Below are 14,585 nucleotides of genomic sequence, written 5' to 3' on the forward strand. Positions count from 1 at the left end.
TGTTGTCCTACACACTTGGGGCTGATCCTACCTTGATCCCTGCCCAGCATGAGTTAAGCTGCCTGGGTTTTGCTTACTGGGAGAGCAGAAAACCACAAGGCTGCCTGAGGGGGATTCATCTCACAGGTGAAGGCCACTAACCACAGGTCTCTGCATGACATTGGTGTCACACAAGCTCATTGCTTGACCAGCTTGTCTCCTCAGTGAAGATCTAAGCTACACAGCCCCTGGAGCCTAGAGCATGATTCAGTTTGCTCTGTATCAAAGGGAACTCATGGACCTTTATGTCATGAGAACCAAAATGTATCTCCCACCTGTGACAGCAACCTTGAAGGTCAGCTTCTGGCCAGCAGCCTCACAGCTGTACTCACCAGCAGCTTTCTTCTCCAGCTGACTCACCACCAGCCTACCAGATTTGCTCTCTGACTCCACCTTGAACTTCTTGCTGGCAGTCATCAGCTTCCCTTCCTTGGACCATTTCACCTCAGGCTTCTCCTGGGCCACCTCCCAGCCCAGGCTGGCATTTTGTGTCAGTGCAGCTTTCACCTCCTTCTGTACCTTCTCCTTCTTTGGAAACATCTCTTCTGTCTCTGGAAGCAAACCACAGCACTCATGCTTGAGGGTCTTTGCAGTTGTCTTCTCCAGTTCTTAACCAAGTCTCTCCTATTGCACTGTGCTTGCCCTTGCCAGGTGGCATCATGAGCAGAGGGCTGCAGCACCTCTCCTGTGAGGACAGACTGAGGGAGTTGGGACTGTGCAGTCTGCAGAAGAGAAGGCTCCCAGCAGACCTAATTGTGGCCTTCCAGTACCTGCAGGGGGCTACAGGAAAGCTGGGGAGGGACTTTGGAGGGTGTCAGGGAGGGATAGGACTGGGGGGGATGGAACAAAACTAGACATGGGGAGATTCAGCTTGGCTGTTAGGAAGAAGCTCTTCCCCAGGAGGGTGGTGAGAGCCTGGCACAGGTTGCCCAGGGAGGGGGTGGAAGCCTCATCCCTGGAGGTTTTGAAGGCCAGGCTGGAGGTGGCTGTGAGCAAGCTGCTGTAGTGTGAGGTGTCCCTGCCCATGGCAGGGGGGTTGGAACTGGCTGAGCCTTGAGCTCCCTTCCAGCCCTGACAACTCTGTGATTCTATGATCATGGTAGCCCATTCAAGACAAGAAAACTCTTTCCCCTCCATCTGACTGACAGTGCAGAAGTGCATGGGAATTCTGGGATAAAGGGTAAAAAAGTCATCATTGGAGCACAGATTTGGACCTGGCTCTTAGAGCATCACCAGGCACTCCCTGAACCCTCCTCCCTCTTGTTCCCAAGCTTCCAGCCAATGAAGCTTCAGTCTTCAGTCAGTCTTCCTCTCCAGGAACTGTTCCCCTTCTTTGATTAGGATCACTGCAGTTCAGCTCTTCTCCATCTCATCAGAGCTCTCTCAGCACCTCCTCCTGGCCTTGTCTCTATCCTTGCACCTCTGCTATGGCCTCACACTATGATTCTGCAGGAGCTTCTCTGCAGGCACAGCAGAGAGCTGAGAGAGATGCACAACTGAGCAGCCTTGCCCTCAAATTGTTATGGTTCCATGGCAGCCAAAGTGCACCTTGAGAAGGTTGATAGGGCAGCTGGCCAGAAATGAAGTCCTCCAGCTGAAATCCTTCCCCCCAGAGAGGCTGTGAGGTGATCCTCCAAACGTCAGAGCCCAGCCAAAAGTGAAGGTTTCTTTAGTTTGGGCCTTCCCAGCATTTTCTCACCTCTGACTTTGACTTGGAATGTTGTGCTGTCATCCTTTGTGTCACAGCTGTAGCTCCCTTGGGCTGCTTGTGTCACCTGCTTGCCCCTGAGCTTGTGCTGCGTCCCCTGGGAGCTGACTGCTGTCCTCTGGGCCTGCTTCACCTCCCTGTGATCCTTCTGCCACAGCACAGCTCCATTGGCGGCTGACACCTCCCTCCCCAGGTCGAGGCTGTGAGAAGGAGTGCCTGAGACCTCTGGAGGCGTTTTGGGCTTGGTGAGAAAGTTAACAGCTTCATCTGGAAAGAGAAAGCAGCTCATGGCTTGGGCTGAGGATGCTCGGCACAGAGAGGGGAGAGGGGAGAGGGGAGAGGGGAGAGGGGAGAGGGGAGAGGGGAGAGGGGAGAGGGGAGAGGGGAGAGGGGAGAGGGGAGAGGGGAGAGGGGAGAGGGGAGAGGGGAGAGGGGAGAGGGGAGAGGGGAGGGGAGAGGGGAGAGGGGAGAGGGGAGAGGGGAGAGGGGAGAGGGGAGAGGGGAGAGGGGAGGAGAGAGGAGAGGAGAGACCAGACCAGACCAGGTTGGAAGAGACCTTTGAGATCATCCAGTCCAACCTAGCACCATCTCATCAACTAAACCATGGCACCAAGAGCCTCATCCAGGCTCTTCCTAAACACCTCCAGGGATGGGGACTCCACCACCTCCCTGGGCAGCACATCCCCAGGGCCAATCTCTCTGGCTGGGAAGAATTTCTTCCTAGCACCCAGCCTAACCCTCCCCTGGCACAGCTTGCAGACAGCAGTCACAGCTGTGGCAATCAACTGGGGATGGCAGTCAGAACAGTCCTGAGTTTCTAACAGACTCTGCTCCAACCTGTGCATCCCAGACTCACCTCAGACTTTCCAATCACAAGGCAGAGTGTCATCTCCTATGCTGCACAGCTATGTTCCTTCATCTTCTGCTGTCACAGCTGCAGCCACAAGCTTCTGCAGCTTTCCTTTCTCTCCCACCGTGAATTCCTTGCTGGCTGTGATCTCTTTGCCATCTTTGTACCACTGAACCATGAGGTTGGCCTCAGAGGTCTCAGAAAGCAATTCAGCCTGCTTGCCAGGGCTGGCCCTGACAGCTCCTCCACTTTTCTCTTTGTTTAGGAAGGTTGCAGGTGCTGAAACAGGACCCAGACACACAGTGGTGCTCAGGAAGGGCCTGGCCAGCAGGAAATGCATGCACTGAGCCCTAAGTAGCTGCATCTTCCCTCTGGCACAGGCTGGCCAGAGAGCTGGGGGATACCCCATGCTGGACAGCAGCAGGCAGAAAGAGGTCTGGGGATACTGGTTGAGAGTAGGCTGAACAGGAGCCAGCAGTGTGCCCAGGGGGCCAAAAGGGCCAAGGGCATCCTGGCCTGCAGCAGGAAGAGTGTGGCCAGCAGGAGCAGGGAAGTCCTTGTGCCCTGTGCTCAGCACTGCTTAGGCCACACCTTGAGTCCTGTGTCCAGTTCTGGGCCCCTCAGGTTAGGAAAGATGTTGAGGTGCTGGAAGGTGCCCAGGGAAGGGCAACAAAGCTGGGGAGGGGTCTGGAGCACAGCCCTGGGAGGAGAGGCTGAGGGAGCTGGGGTTGCTAAGCCTGGAGAAGAGGAGGCTCAGGGGAGACCTCATTGCTCTCTACAGCTCCCTGAAGGGAGGTTGGAGCCAGGTGGGGGTTGGGCTCTTCTCCCAGGCACCCAGCACCAGAACAAGAGGACACAGTCTCAAGCTGCGCCAGGGGAGGGTTAGGCTGGAGGGGAGGAAGAAGTTCTTCCCAGCCAGAGAGATTGGCCCTGGGGATGTGCTGCCCAGGGAGGTGGTGGAGTCCCCATCCCTGGAGGGGTTCAAAAAAGGATTGGATGTGGCACTTGAAGCCATGGTGCAGTTGTCAGGAGGTGTTAGGGATGAGGCTAGAGGTTGAGCTTCATCTCTGAGGTCTTTTCCTACTTCATTGACTCTCTGAGGTTTTGTGCTCACCAAGCTGCTCCCTGGGAACTCCAAGCAGGGCTCTGCCCTAGGTGCTGCCAGCAGACACTGAACTGATAGTCAGCCTCCTCTGGCAGGCTGCTCCCCGTGAGCTCAGGGGCAGGGCCAGCAGCCTCCTGGCGCCTCACCCAGCTGGAGCCAGGCAGCTTCTTGCGCTCCAGGCCGCAGCCGGCGCCGGCAATGGGAGGCTCTGGCTTCGGGGGGACCAGGCTGCCCTCACTGAGGCTTCTGCTTTATTTGTCACCACAGGGGCAGCTGGGGCTTGGGGGGTTGGCTTTTGGGGAGCTGCACAGGGGAAAAGAAAGAACAGAGCAAGAGCTTTATGTTTGGCAGCAGCTCACAGGCTCCTCCCAGCCACACAGTTCTTGAATGCCTCCAGGGCTGGGGACTCCACCACCTCCCTGGGCAGCCTGTGCCAGGCTCTCACCACCCTCCTGGGGAAGAACTGCTTCCTAACAGCCAAGCTGAATCTACCCATTTCTACCTTTGTTCCATCCCCCCCCGTCCTATCCCTCCCTGACACCCTCAGCAGTCCCTCCCCAGCTTTCTTGTAGCCCCCTGCAGCTCCTGGAAGGCCACAATTAGGTCTCCTTGGAGCCTTCTCTTCTCCAGACTGAACAGCCCCAAGTCCCTCAGCCCTCAGAGGAGAGGTGCTCCAGCCCTCTGCTCATCCTCCTGGCCCTTCCTGGCAGACATCAAAACCTGCTGCATTCTCTGGCCAACAAACTTCCCAGGATGGTACTCAAACAGCAGCCCTGCCCCTGGAGCATAGAGTCGTGGAATCAATAAGCTTGGAAAAGACCTCAGAGATCATCAAGCCCAACCTGGCACCCAAGGCCTCCTGACTACTAAACCATGGCTTCAAGTGCCACATCCAATCCCTTTCTGAACCCCTCCAGGGCTGGGGACTCCACCACCTCCCTGGGCAGCACATCCCAGTGGCCAACAGCTCTCTCTGGGAAGAACTTTCTCCTCCCCTCCAGCCTAAACCTCCCCTGGCGCAGTACCTGCGTGCTGGGGGTGACACAGCACCCAAGGCCCAAGAGAAGTGCAGCTTGCTGCTCCCACTGCCCTGGGTGGCAGTCTTGCTCTGCTCAGCCAGGAGGGCAATCTCAGCAGCATCTCCCATCTCCCACTCTCGGCTGGCCACGCTGTGCCGCTCGCCGCAGCGCGCGCTGGAGATCCGGCCCCCGGCTCTCACCTCTGCCTTGCTCTGCAGCCAGGGCACTCCTGGCACTCGCTCTCCAGCTCCACCAGAAGATGGCTGTGTCCTTCACAGAGACTGCAGTCTCCTGGGGCAGCTTCTTAATGATGGTGCCTGGCAAGGAGAGACCAAGGGTGGTCAGCAAACAGAGCAGCAGAGGTTGAAGTCTCTGACAGCAAAGGACCTCCCAGCCTGCCCCAGGAGTAGCCAACAGCTCTCCTGGAGTCACAGAGAGGCTGGAAAAGACCTCTGAGCCCATGGAGTCCAGCCTGTGGCCTATCACCACCACAGCAGCTAAACCATGCCACCCAGTGCCACATCCAAGGTTTGCTCCCAGCCCTTTAGTGATGGTGACTCCACCACCCCCTGGACAGTCCATCCCAGTGCCTACTCAGCTCTTCTGTGAGGAAGTGCTTCCTGGGTCAGAACAAGAGGACACAGTCTCAAGCTGTGCCAGGGGAGGGTTAGGCTGGAGCTTAGGAACAAGTTTTCCCAGCCAGAGAGATTGGCCACTGGGATGTGCTGCCCAGGGAGGTGGTGGAGTCCCCAGCCCTGGAGGTGCTTAGGAAGAGCCTGGATGGGCTGCTTGGTGCCATGGTTTAGTTGATTAGTGTTGGGTAATAGCTTGGACTGGATGATCTCAAAGGTCTCTTCCAACCTGGTTCATTCTATTCTATTCTAATATCCAACCTCAGTCTCCCCTGGCACAGCTTCATCCCATGCCCTCTTGTCCTGTCACTGCTCCCCTGGGAGCAGAGCCTGACCCCCACCTGACTACAGCTTCCTTGTAGGTAGTTGGAGAGTGATAAGGTCCTCTCTAAGTCTCCTCTGCTCCAGGCTGATCACCCCCAGCTCCCTCAGCCTTTCCTCACAGGACTTTCCCTCCAGCCCCAGTCTCGTCTCCACCTACAGGCTGGGCAGTGACTGGCTGGAAAGCAGCCCTGAGGAGAGAGACTTGGGGGTGCTGGGGGACAAAAAGCTCAACAGGAGCTCTCAGTGTGCACTTGCAGCCCGCAAAGCCAATCAGATCCTGGGCTGCAGTAGGAGAAGTGTGGCCAGCAGGTCGAGGAAGGTGATCCTCCCCCTCTGCTCAGCCCTGGTGAGACCCCACCTGGAGTACTGTGTCCAGTTCTGGAGCCCCTATTACAAGAGGGATGTGGAGGTGCTGGAACGGGTCCAGAGAAGGGCCACAAGGATGAGCAGAGGGCTGGAGCACCTCTCCTATGAGGACAGACTGAAGGAGTTGGGGCTGTTCAGTCTGCAGAAGAGAAGGCTCCCAGGTGACCTAATTGTGGCCTTCCAGTATCTGAAGGGGGCTACAGGAAGGCTGGGGAAGGACTTCTCAGGATCTCAGGCAGTGATAGGACTAGGGGGAATGGAATGAAGCTGGAGGTGGGGAGATTCAGGCTAGATGTGAGGAGGAGGTTCTTCACCATGAGAGTGGTGAAGCCCTGGAATGGGTTGTCCAGGGAGGTGGTCGAGGCCCCGTCCCTGGGGGTGTTTAAGCCCAGGCTGGATGAGGCTCTGGCCAGCCTGATCTAGTGTGGGGTGTCCCTGCCCATGGCAGGGGGGTTGGAACTAGATGATCCTTGTGGTCCCTTCCAACCCTGAATGAAACTATGAAACTATGAAACTAATCCAAACCTTGTGGACACTGTGCAGACATCCCTTACTGTGCCAGGGGAGGGTTAGGCTGGAGCTTAGGAAGAAATTTGCCCAGACAGAGAGATTGGCCACTGGGATGTGCTGCCCAGGGAGCTGGTGGAGTCACCATCACTAAAGTGAGTCCTCAGGGGCTGCAGCCAGGGGCTGCAGGCTGGCCTAACCTGCACAGGTACTGTGATAAATGGGGGGGCATCAGGAGCTCTTGAAGGCACAGGAACTGGCGGTTCCCACGTGCCGGAAGGCGAGCTGGCGGGGAAGGCGACTGGCCTGGAGGAGCAAGCAGCTCCTGGAGGATGTAAGGGGGAAGAAGAGGCTGCATCACCTTTGGAAGGAGGGGAAGGCTTCTCCAGGTATGTTCAAGGAAGCTGTTAGATTATGTAGGAATAAAATTAGGGAGGCTAAGGCCCAGCTGGAACTGAAGCTGAACAGCTCTGTCAAAGGTAATAAAAAGCATTGTTACAAATATATTAACAACAAGAAGAAGGGCAGGAAGGACCTGCACTCCCTGTTGGACCTGGAGGGGAACATGGTGACTGAAGACAAGGAAAAGGCTGAGGTCCTGAACACCTTCTTTGCCTCAATGTTTAACAGCAAGGCAGGAGGAGTTCAGGAGGAGTGGCCTCCGGAGCTGGGCGATGGGGTCGGGGAGCAGTGTGGTGCCCCGGAAATCCATGAGGAATTAATTCAGGACCTGCTGAGCCACTTGGACACTCACAAGTCCATGGGACCGGATGGGATCCATCCTAGGGTGCTGAGAGAGCTGGCAGATGAGCTGCCAAGGCACTCTCCATCATTTTCCTCCAGTCCTGGCTCACAGGTGAGGTCCCAGATGACTGAAACTGGCCAATGTGGTCCCCATCCACAAGAAGGGTCGGATGGAGGAACCTGGAAACTCCAGGCCTGGCAGCCTGACCTCAGTGCCAGGGAAAGTGATGGAGCAGATTATCCTGGCGGCAATAACTGCGCACCTGAAGGATGGCCAAGGGCTCAGGTCCAGCCAACATGGATTCAGGAAGGGCAGATCCTGCCTCTCCAACCTGATCTCCTTCTATGATCAGGTGACCCGTCTGGTGGATGTGGGGCAGGCTGTGGATGTGGTCTGCCTGGACTTCAGCAAGGCCTTTGACACCGTCCCCCACAGCAAACTGCTGGCTAAGCTGTCAGCTCATGGCTTGGACCACAACACTCTGTGCTGGGTTAGGAACTGGCTGGAGGCTGAGCCCAGAGAGTGGTAGTGAACGGTGCCACATCCAGCTGGCGGCCAGGCACCAGTGGTGTCCCCCAGGGATCAGTGCTGGGCCCTGTCCTCTTCAACATCTTCATCGATGACCTGGATGAGGGCATCGAGTCAGTCATCAGCAAGTTTGCAGATGACACCAAGTTAGGGGCAGATGTTAGTCAGTTAGAGGGTAGAAAGGCTCTGCAGAGGGACCTCGACCGACTGGACAGATGGGCAGAGTCCAATGGGATGGCTTTCAACAAGTCCAAGTGCCGAGTGCTGCACTTTGGCTACGGCAATCCCATGCAGAGCTACAGGCTGGGGTCGGAGTGGCTGAGAGCTCCCAAACAGAGAGGGACCTGGGGGTGCTGACCGACAGCCACCTGAATATGAGCCAACAGTGTGCCCAGGTGGCCAGAAGGGCCAATGGCATCCTGGCCTGCATTAGGAATAGTGTGGCCAGCAGGAGCAGGGAGGTCATAGTGCCCCTGGACTCTGCTTTGGTTAGGCCGCACCTTGAGTCCTGTGTCCAGTTCTGGGCCCCTCAGTTTAAGAAGGACATCGAAAGACTTGAGCGTGTCCAGAGAAGGGCAACAAGGCTGGGGAGAGGCCTTGAGCACAGCCCTGTGAGGAGAGGCTGAGGGAGATGGGGTTGTTTAGCCTGGAGAAGAGGAGGCTCAGGGGTGACCTCATTGCCCTCTACAACTACCTGAAGGGTGGTTGTAGCCAGGAAGGGGTTGGCCTCTTCTCCCAGGCAACCAGCACCAGAACAAGGGGACACAGTCTCAAGCTGTGCCAGGGGAGGTTTAGACTCGAGGTGAGGAGGAAGTTCTTCACCGAGCGAGTCATTCGGCATTGGAACGGGTTGCCCAGGGAGGTGGTTGAGTCATCGACCCTGGAGGCGTTCAAGGGGAGATTGGACGTGGCACTTGGTGCCATGGTCTAGTCATGGGGTCTGTGTTGATAGGTTGGACTCAATGATCCTCGAGGTCTCTTCCAACCTCAGTGATACTGTGAGACTGTGATCTGCTTGCTCAGCACTGTCCTGATGCTGAGCTGTGTAGGAGCTCCTGTGGCCACTGCCAGACCAGCAGTGAGATGCAAAGGCCAAGAACTGAGTGGCAGAGAAGCTGCTCTCCACACCTTAGCAGGATGCTGATGGCTGTAAGAGCTCTCCAGCCCTGTTGTTTGCTGTGGGGGATGCTTTGTTTTGCTTGCTTCTGCCAAAGCTCTCAAGTTTCATATAGTGGACAATAAGGAACAGATAGTTAGGGATGTTGCTGCTGGGACACCATCCCTGGAGGTGTTCAAGAGGGGATGGGACATGGTCAGGAGGTGTCGGGTGACAGGTTGGACTTGATGATCTCTGAGGTCTTTCCCAACCTTATTGCTTCTATGATTCTATCCCTGGAGGTGCTTAGGAAGAGCCTGGATGGGCTGCTTGGTGCCATGGTTTAGTTGATTAGTAATAGCTTGGACTGGATGATCTCAAAGGTCTCTTCCAACCTGGTTCATTCTATTCTATTCTAATATCCAACCTCAGTCTCCCCTGGCACAGCTTCATCCCATGCCCTCTTGTCCTGTCACTGCTCCCCTGGGAGCAGGGCCTGACCCCCACCTGACTACAGCTTCCTTGTAGGTAGTTGGAGAGAGTGATAAGGTCCTCTCTAAGTCTCCTCTGCTCCAGGCTGATCACCCCCAGCTCCCTCAGCCTTTCCTCACAGGACTTTCCCTCCAGCCCCAGTCTCGTCTCCACCTACAGGCTGGGCAGTGACTGCCTGGAAAGCAGCCCTGAGGAGAGAGACTTGGGGGTGCTGGGGGACAAAAAGCTCACCAGGAGCTCTCAGTGTGCACTTGCAGCCCGCAAAGCCAATCAGATCCTGGGCTGCAGCAGGAGAAGTGTGGCCAGCAGGTCGAGGGAGGTGATCCTCCCCCTCTGCTCAGCCCTGGTGAGACCCCACCTGGAGTACTGTGTCCAGTTCTGGAGCCCCTATTACAAGAGGGATGTGGAGGTGTTGGAACGGGTCCAGAGAAGGGCCACAAGGATGAGCAGAGGGCTGGAGCACCTCTCCTATGAGGACAGACTGAAGGAGTTGGGGCTGTTCAGTCTGCAGAAGAGAAGGCTCCCAGGTGACCTAATTGTGGCCTTCCAGTATCTGAAGGGGGCTACAGGAAGGCTGGGGAAGGACTTCTCAGGATCTCAGGCAGTGACAGAACTAGGGGGAATGGAATGAAGCTGGAGGTGGGGAGATTCAGGCTAGATGTGAGGAGGAGGTTCTTCACCATGAGAGTGGTGAAGCCCTGGAATGGGTTGTCCAGGGAGGTGGTCGAGGCCCCGTCCCTGGGGGTGTTTAAGCCCAGGCTGGATGAGGCTCTGGCCAGCCTGATCTAGTGTGGGGTGTCCCTGCCCATGGCAGGGGGGTTGGAACTAGATGATCCTTGTGGTCCCTTCCAACCCTGAATGAAACTATGAAACTATGAAACTAATCCAAACCTTGTGGACACTGTGCAGACATCCCTTACTGTGCCAGGGGAGGGTTAGGCTGGAGCTTAGGAAGAAATTTGCCCAGACAGAGAGATTGGCCACTGGGATGTGCTGCCCAAGGAGCTGGTGGAGTCACCATCACTAAAGTGAGTCCTCAGGGGCTGCAGCCAGGGGCTGCAGGCTGGCCTAACCTGCACAGGTACTGTGATAAATGGGGGGGCATCAGGAGCTCTTGAAGGCACAGGAACTGGCGGTTCCCACGTGCCGGAAGGCGAGCCGGCGGGGAAGCGACCGGCCTGGAGGAGCAAGCAGCTCCTGGAGGATGTAAGGGGGAAGAAGAGGCTGTATCACCTTTGGAAGGAGGGGAAGGCTTCTCCAGGTATGTTCAAGGAAGCTGTTAGATTATGTAGGAATAAAATTCGGGAGGCAAAGGCCCAGCTGGAACTGAAGCTGAACAGCTCTGTCAAAGGTAATAAAAAGCATTGTTACAAATATATTAACAACAAGAAGAAGGGCAGGAAGGACCTGCACTCCCTGTTGGACCTGGAGGGGAACATGGTGACTGAAGACAAGGAAAAGGCTGAGGTCCTGAACACCTTCTTTGCCTCAATGTTTAACAGCAAGGCAGGAGGAGTTCAGGAGGAGTGGCCTCCGGAGCTGGGCGATGGGGTCGGGGAGCAGTGTGGTGCCCCGGAAATCCATGAGGAATTAATTCAGGACCTGCTGAGCCACTTGGACACTCACAAGTCCATGGGACCGGATGGGATCCATCCTAGGGTGCTGAGAGAGCTGGCAGATGAGCTGCCAAGGCACTCTCCATCATTTTCCTCCAGTCCTGGCTCACAGGTGAGGTCCCAGATGACTGAAACTGGCCAACGTGGTCCCCATCCACAAGAAAGGTCGGATGGAGGAACCTGGAAACTCCAGGCCTGGCAGCCTGACCTCAGTGCCAGGGAAAGTGATGGAGCAGATTATCCTGGCTGCAATAACTGCACACCTGAAGGATGGCCAAGGGCTCAGGTCCAGCCAGCATGGATTTAGGAGGGGCAGGTCCTGCCTCTCCAACCTGATCTCCTTCTATGATCAGGTGACCCGTCTGGTGGATGTGGGGCAGGCTGTGGATGTGGTCTGCCTGGACTTCAGCAAGGCCTCTGACACCGTCCCCCACAGCAAACTGCTGGCTAAGCTGTCAGCTCGTGGCTTGGACCACTACACTCTGTGCTGGGTTAGGAACTGGCTGGAGGCTGAGCCCAGAGAGTGGTGGTGAACAGTGCCACATCCAGCTGGCGGCCAGGCACCAGTGGTGTCCCCCAGGGATCAGTGCTGGGCCCTGTCCTCTTCAACATCTTCATCGATGATCTGGATGAAGGGGTAGAGTCAGTCATCAGCAAGTTTGCAGATGACACCAAGTTAGGGGCAGATGTTAGTCAGTTAGAGGATAGAAAGGCTCTGCAGAGAGACCTCGACCGACTGGACAGATGGGCAGAGTCCAATGGGATGGCATTCAACAAGTCCAAGTGCCGAGTGCTGCACTTTGGCTACGGCAATCCCATGCAGAGCTACAGGCTGGGGTCGGAGTGGCTGAGAGCTCCCAAACAGAGAGGGACCTGGGGGTGCTGACCGACAGCCACCTGAATATGAGCCAACAGTGTGCCCAGGTGGCCAAGAGAGCCAATGGCATCCTGGCCTGCATTAGGAATAGTGTGGCCAGCAGGAGCAGGGAGGTCATAGTGCCCCTGGACTCTGCTTTGGTTAGGCCGCACCTTGAGTCCTGTGTCCAGTTCTGGGCCCCTCAGTTTAAGAAGGACATCGAAAGACTTGAGCGTGTCCAGAGAAGGGCAACAAGGCTGGGGAGAGGCCTTGAGCACAGCCCTGTGAGGAGAGGCTGAGGGAGATGGGGTTGTTTAGCCTGGAGAAGAGGAGGCTCAGGGGTGACCTCATTGCCCTCTACAACTACCTGAAGGGTGGTTGTAGCCAGGAAGGGGTTGGCCTCTTCTCCCAGGCAACCAGCACCAGAACAAGGGGACACAGTCTCAAGCTGTGCCAGGGGAGGTTTAGACTCGAGGTGAGGAGGAAGTTCTTCACCGAGCGAGTCATTCGGCATTGGAACGGGTTGCCCAGGGAGGTGGTTGAGTCATCGACCCTGGAGGCGTTCAAGGGGAGATTGGACGTGGCACTTGGTGCCATGGTCTAGTCATGGGGTCTGTGTTGATAGGTTGGACTCAATGATCCTCGAGGTCTCTTCCAACCTCAGTGATACTGTGAGACTGTGATCTGCTTGCTCAGCACTGTCCTGATGCTGAGCTGTGTAGGAGCTCCTGTGGCCACTGCCAGACCAGCAGTGAGATGCAAAGGCCAAGAACTGAGTGGCAGAGAAGCTGCTCTCCACACCTTAGCAGGATGCTGATGGCTGTAAGAGCTCTCCAGCCCTGTTGTTTGCTGTGGGGGATGCTTTGTTTTGCTTGCTTCTGCCAAAGCTCTCAAGTTTCATATAGTGGACAATAAGGAACAGATAGTTAGGGATGTTGCTGCTGGGACACCATCCCTGGAGGTGTTCAAGAGGGGATGGGACATGGTCAGGAGGTGTCGGGTGACAGGTTGGACTTGATGATCTCTGAGGTCTTTCCCAACCTTATTGCTTCTATGATTCTATCCCTGGAGGTGCTTAGGAAGAGCCTGGATGGGCTGCTTGGTGCCATGGTTTAGTTGATTAGTAATAGCTTGGACTGGATGATCTCAAAGGTCTCTTCCAACCTGGTTCATTCTATTCTATTCTAATATCCAACCTCAGTCTCCCCTGGCACAGCTTCATCCCATGCCCTCTTGTCCTGTCACTGCTCCCCTGGGAGCAGAGCCTGACCCCCACCTGACTACAGCTTCCTTGTAGGTAGTTGGAGAGAGTGATAAGGTCCTCTCTAAGTCTCCTCTGCTCCAGGCTGATCACCCCCAGCTCCCTCAGCCTTTCCTCACAGGACTTTCCCTCCAGCCCCAGTCTCGTCTCCACCTAATCCAAACCTTGTGGACACTGTGCAGACATCCCTAAGCCAATTGCTGGGCTCCAAGTGACACAGAACAGACAATCCCAAGGACTCAGTGTGCTCTTCACAGAGAGAAAAGCAGTCTTGTCTGGCTTGCAGTCACTCCTCTTTCTAGCCTACCATGGGGAGCCCCTTGTTAGGCACCCAGCAGCTAAGTGGCCTTGCCCAGAACAGATCTGACAGCAGTGCAGCTTCTGCTGCCCACAGCAGCTGGGAATTCACATCCAACCTTTGCTAAAGCAGGGCTGACTTAAACCAGGGAGGGCTCTGCTCTGCCTGTGGGATTTGACCTCCATCCCAGTTACCAGGAAGCAGCTGCTTACTTCTCAGGGATCCAGAGAATGGATCTGCTTTCCAATCTGCAACCAGAGTGGTGCTGACTGCACTTGCACCACACATTGGACCAGAAACCACAACTCCTCCATCAGCTTCCCAGGGAGGTCAACACCACTCTTGGGCAGAATTCAGCCTTGTGCTCCCCAGGCCACAGACAAGACAAGTGTAAGGCAGTGGGAGGAGGCATATGTCCTGTTTGGGATCGTGTGAAGGGAATTCTGGAGTGCTAGGTTATAGCTCAAGGACTTGGCCTTCTAGGGAGCCCCTTGAAGCATAGCTCCCTACCAGGTGACACAGCTTGTGCAGCAACCCAATCTGTCCCTGCTCTTTGATCCTGTGTCCCAGGTACACCCTGGCAGGAGAGCCAGGGGCCCATGGGCTGCCCACAGGTGGTTCTCCTCTCACCCCATGAGGGAAGCCTCTGCTCTGCACATGCCTGGGGTGAATGTTATTCACAAGGTCAAGTCTGGAGGCTCACCTGTGAATCACACTCTTGGCAGGTGAGACTTGGCCAACCTTGTCTCTTCCCTGGGACAGACAACTCTGCCATGCTCCTGCTGCCTGCCTTCATCTCACAGAGCAGACAGCATCACCGTCTGCAGTGAGGCCCTGGGCGCTGAGCCGGCCATCGCTGCCCTCTGCTTCCATGCTGCATTGCTTGCTCTGCCTGAGTTTGCTTTCCTCCTTGAGCCAAGCTGCCTCTGTGCTAGCAACAGGCACTGCACTGGAAGGTGGCAGATTCCTTCTCCCTCACCTCAAGGTCCCTCAGCCTTTCCTTGAAGGGTACTGAGGGCTCTTAAGAGGAGAGAAGCAGAAAGGAGAGAGCAGAGTTTAGGGAGGGCTGCAGTGGGAGGGGCAGGGAAATAAGTCACCAGAATCAAACTAAACTAAGTAGCAGCTCTCAGGAATGAGATTGGT

At 56.0% G+C, this 14,585-nt stretch overlaps 1 protein-coding gene across 1 annotated transcript; it reads right to left on the minus strand.

The window, feature by feature from the left end:
- Window positions 1-260: 260 nt before the first annotated feature.
- LOC137456523 (obscurin-like protein 1) lies at window positions 261-2,036 on the minus strand. Its single transcript, XM_068167988.1, has 2 exons — window positions 1,739-2,036; window positions 261-590 (listed from the first exon to the last, which is right to left on the minus strand). The coding sequence occupies exons 1-2, from the start codon at window positions 2,034-2,036 to the stop codon at window positions 283-285; spliced, it is 606 nt and encodes a 201-aa protein (XP_068024089.1). The 3' UTR covers window positions 261-282.
- Window positions 2,037-14,585: the final 12,549 nt, after the last annotated feature.

The sequence above is a fragment of the Melanerpes formicivorus genome, unplaced genomic scaffold (genome assembly GCF_026170545.1).
Source record: "Melanerpes formicivorus ecotype bairdi unplaced genomic scaffold, bMelFor1.0.p_v2 SCAF_127, whole genome shotgun sequence".
In the NCBI taxonomy this organism is placed as follows: Eukaryota; Metazoa; Chordata; class Aves; order Piciformes; family Picidae; genus Melanerpes; species Melanerpes formicivorus.

Excerpts from the sequence above, each read along its gene's own strand:
- LOC137456523 (XM_068167988.1), bottom strand. The coding sequence starts at position 2,036 with ATGAGCTGCTTTCTCTTTCCAGATGAAGCTGTTAACTTTCTCACCAAG. Across the intron at positions 591-1,738 it reads ATTCCAAGTCAAAGTCAGAG|AGACAGAAGAGATGTTTCCA; the intron begins GTGAGAAAATGC and ends GTTTGCTTCCAG.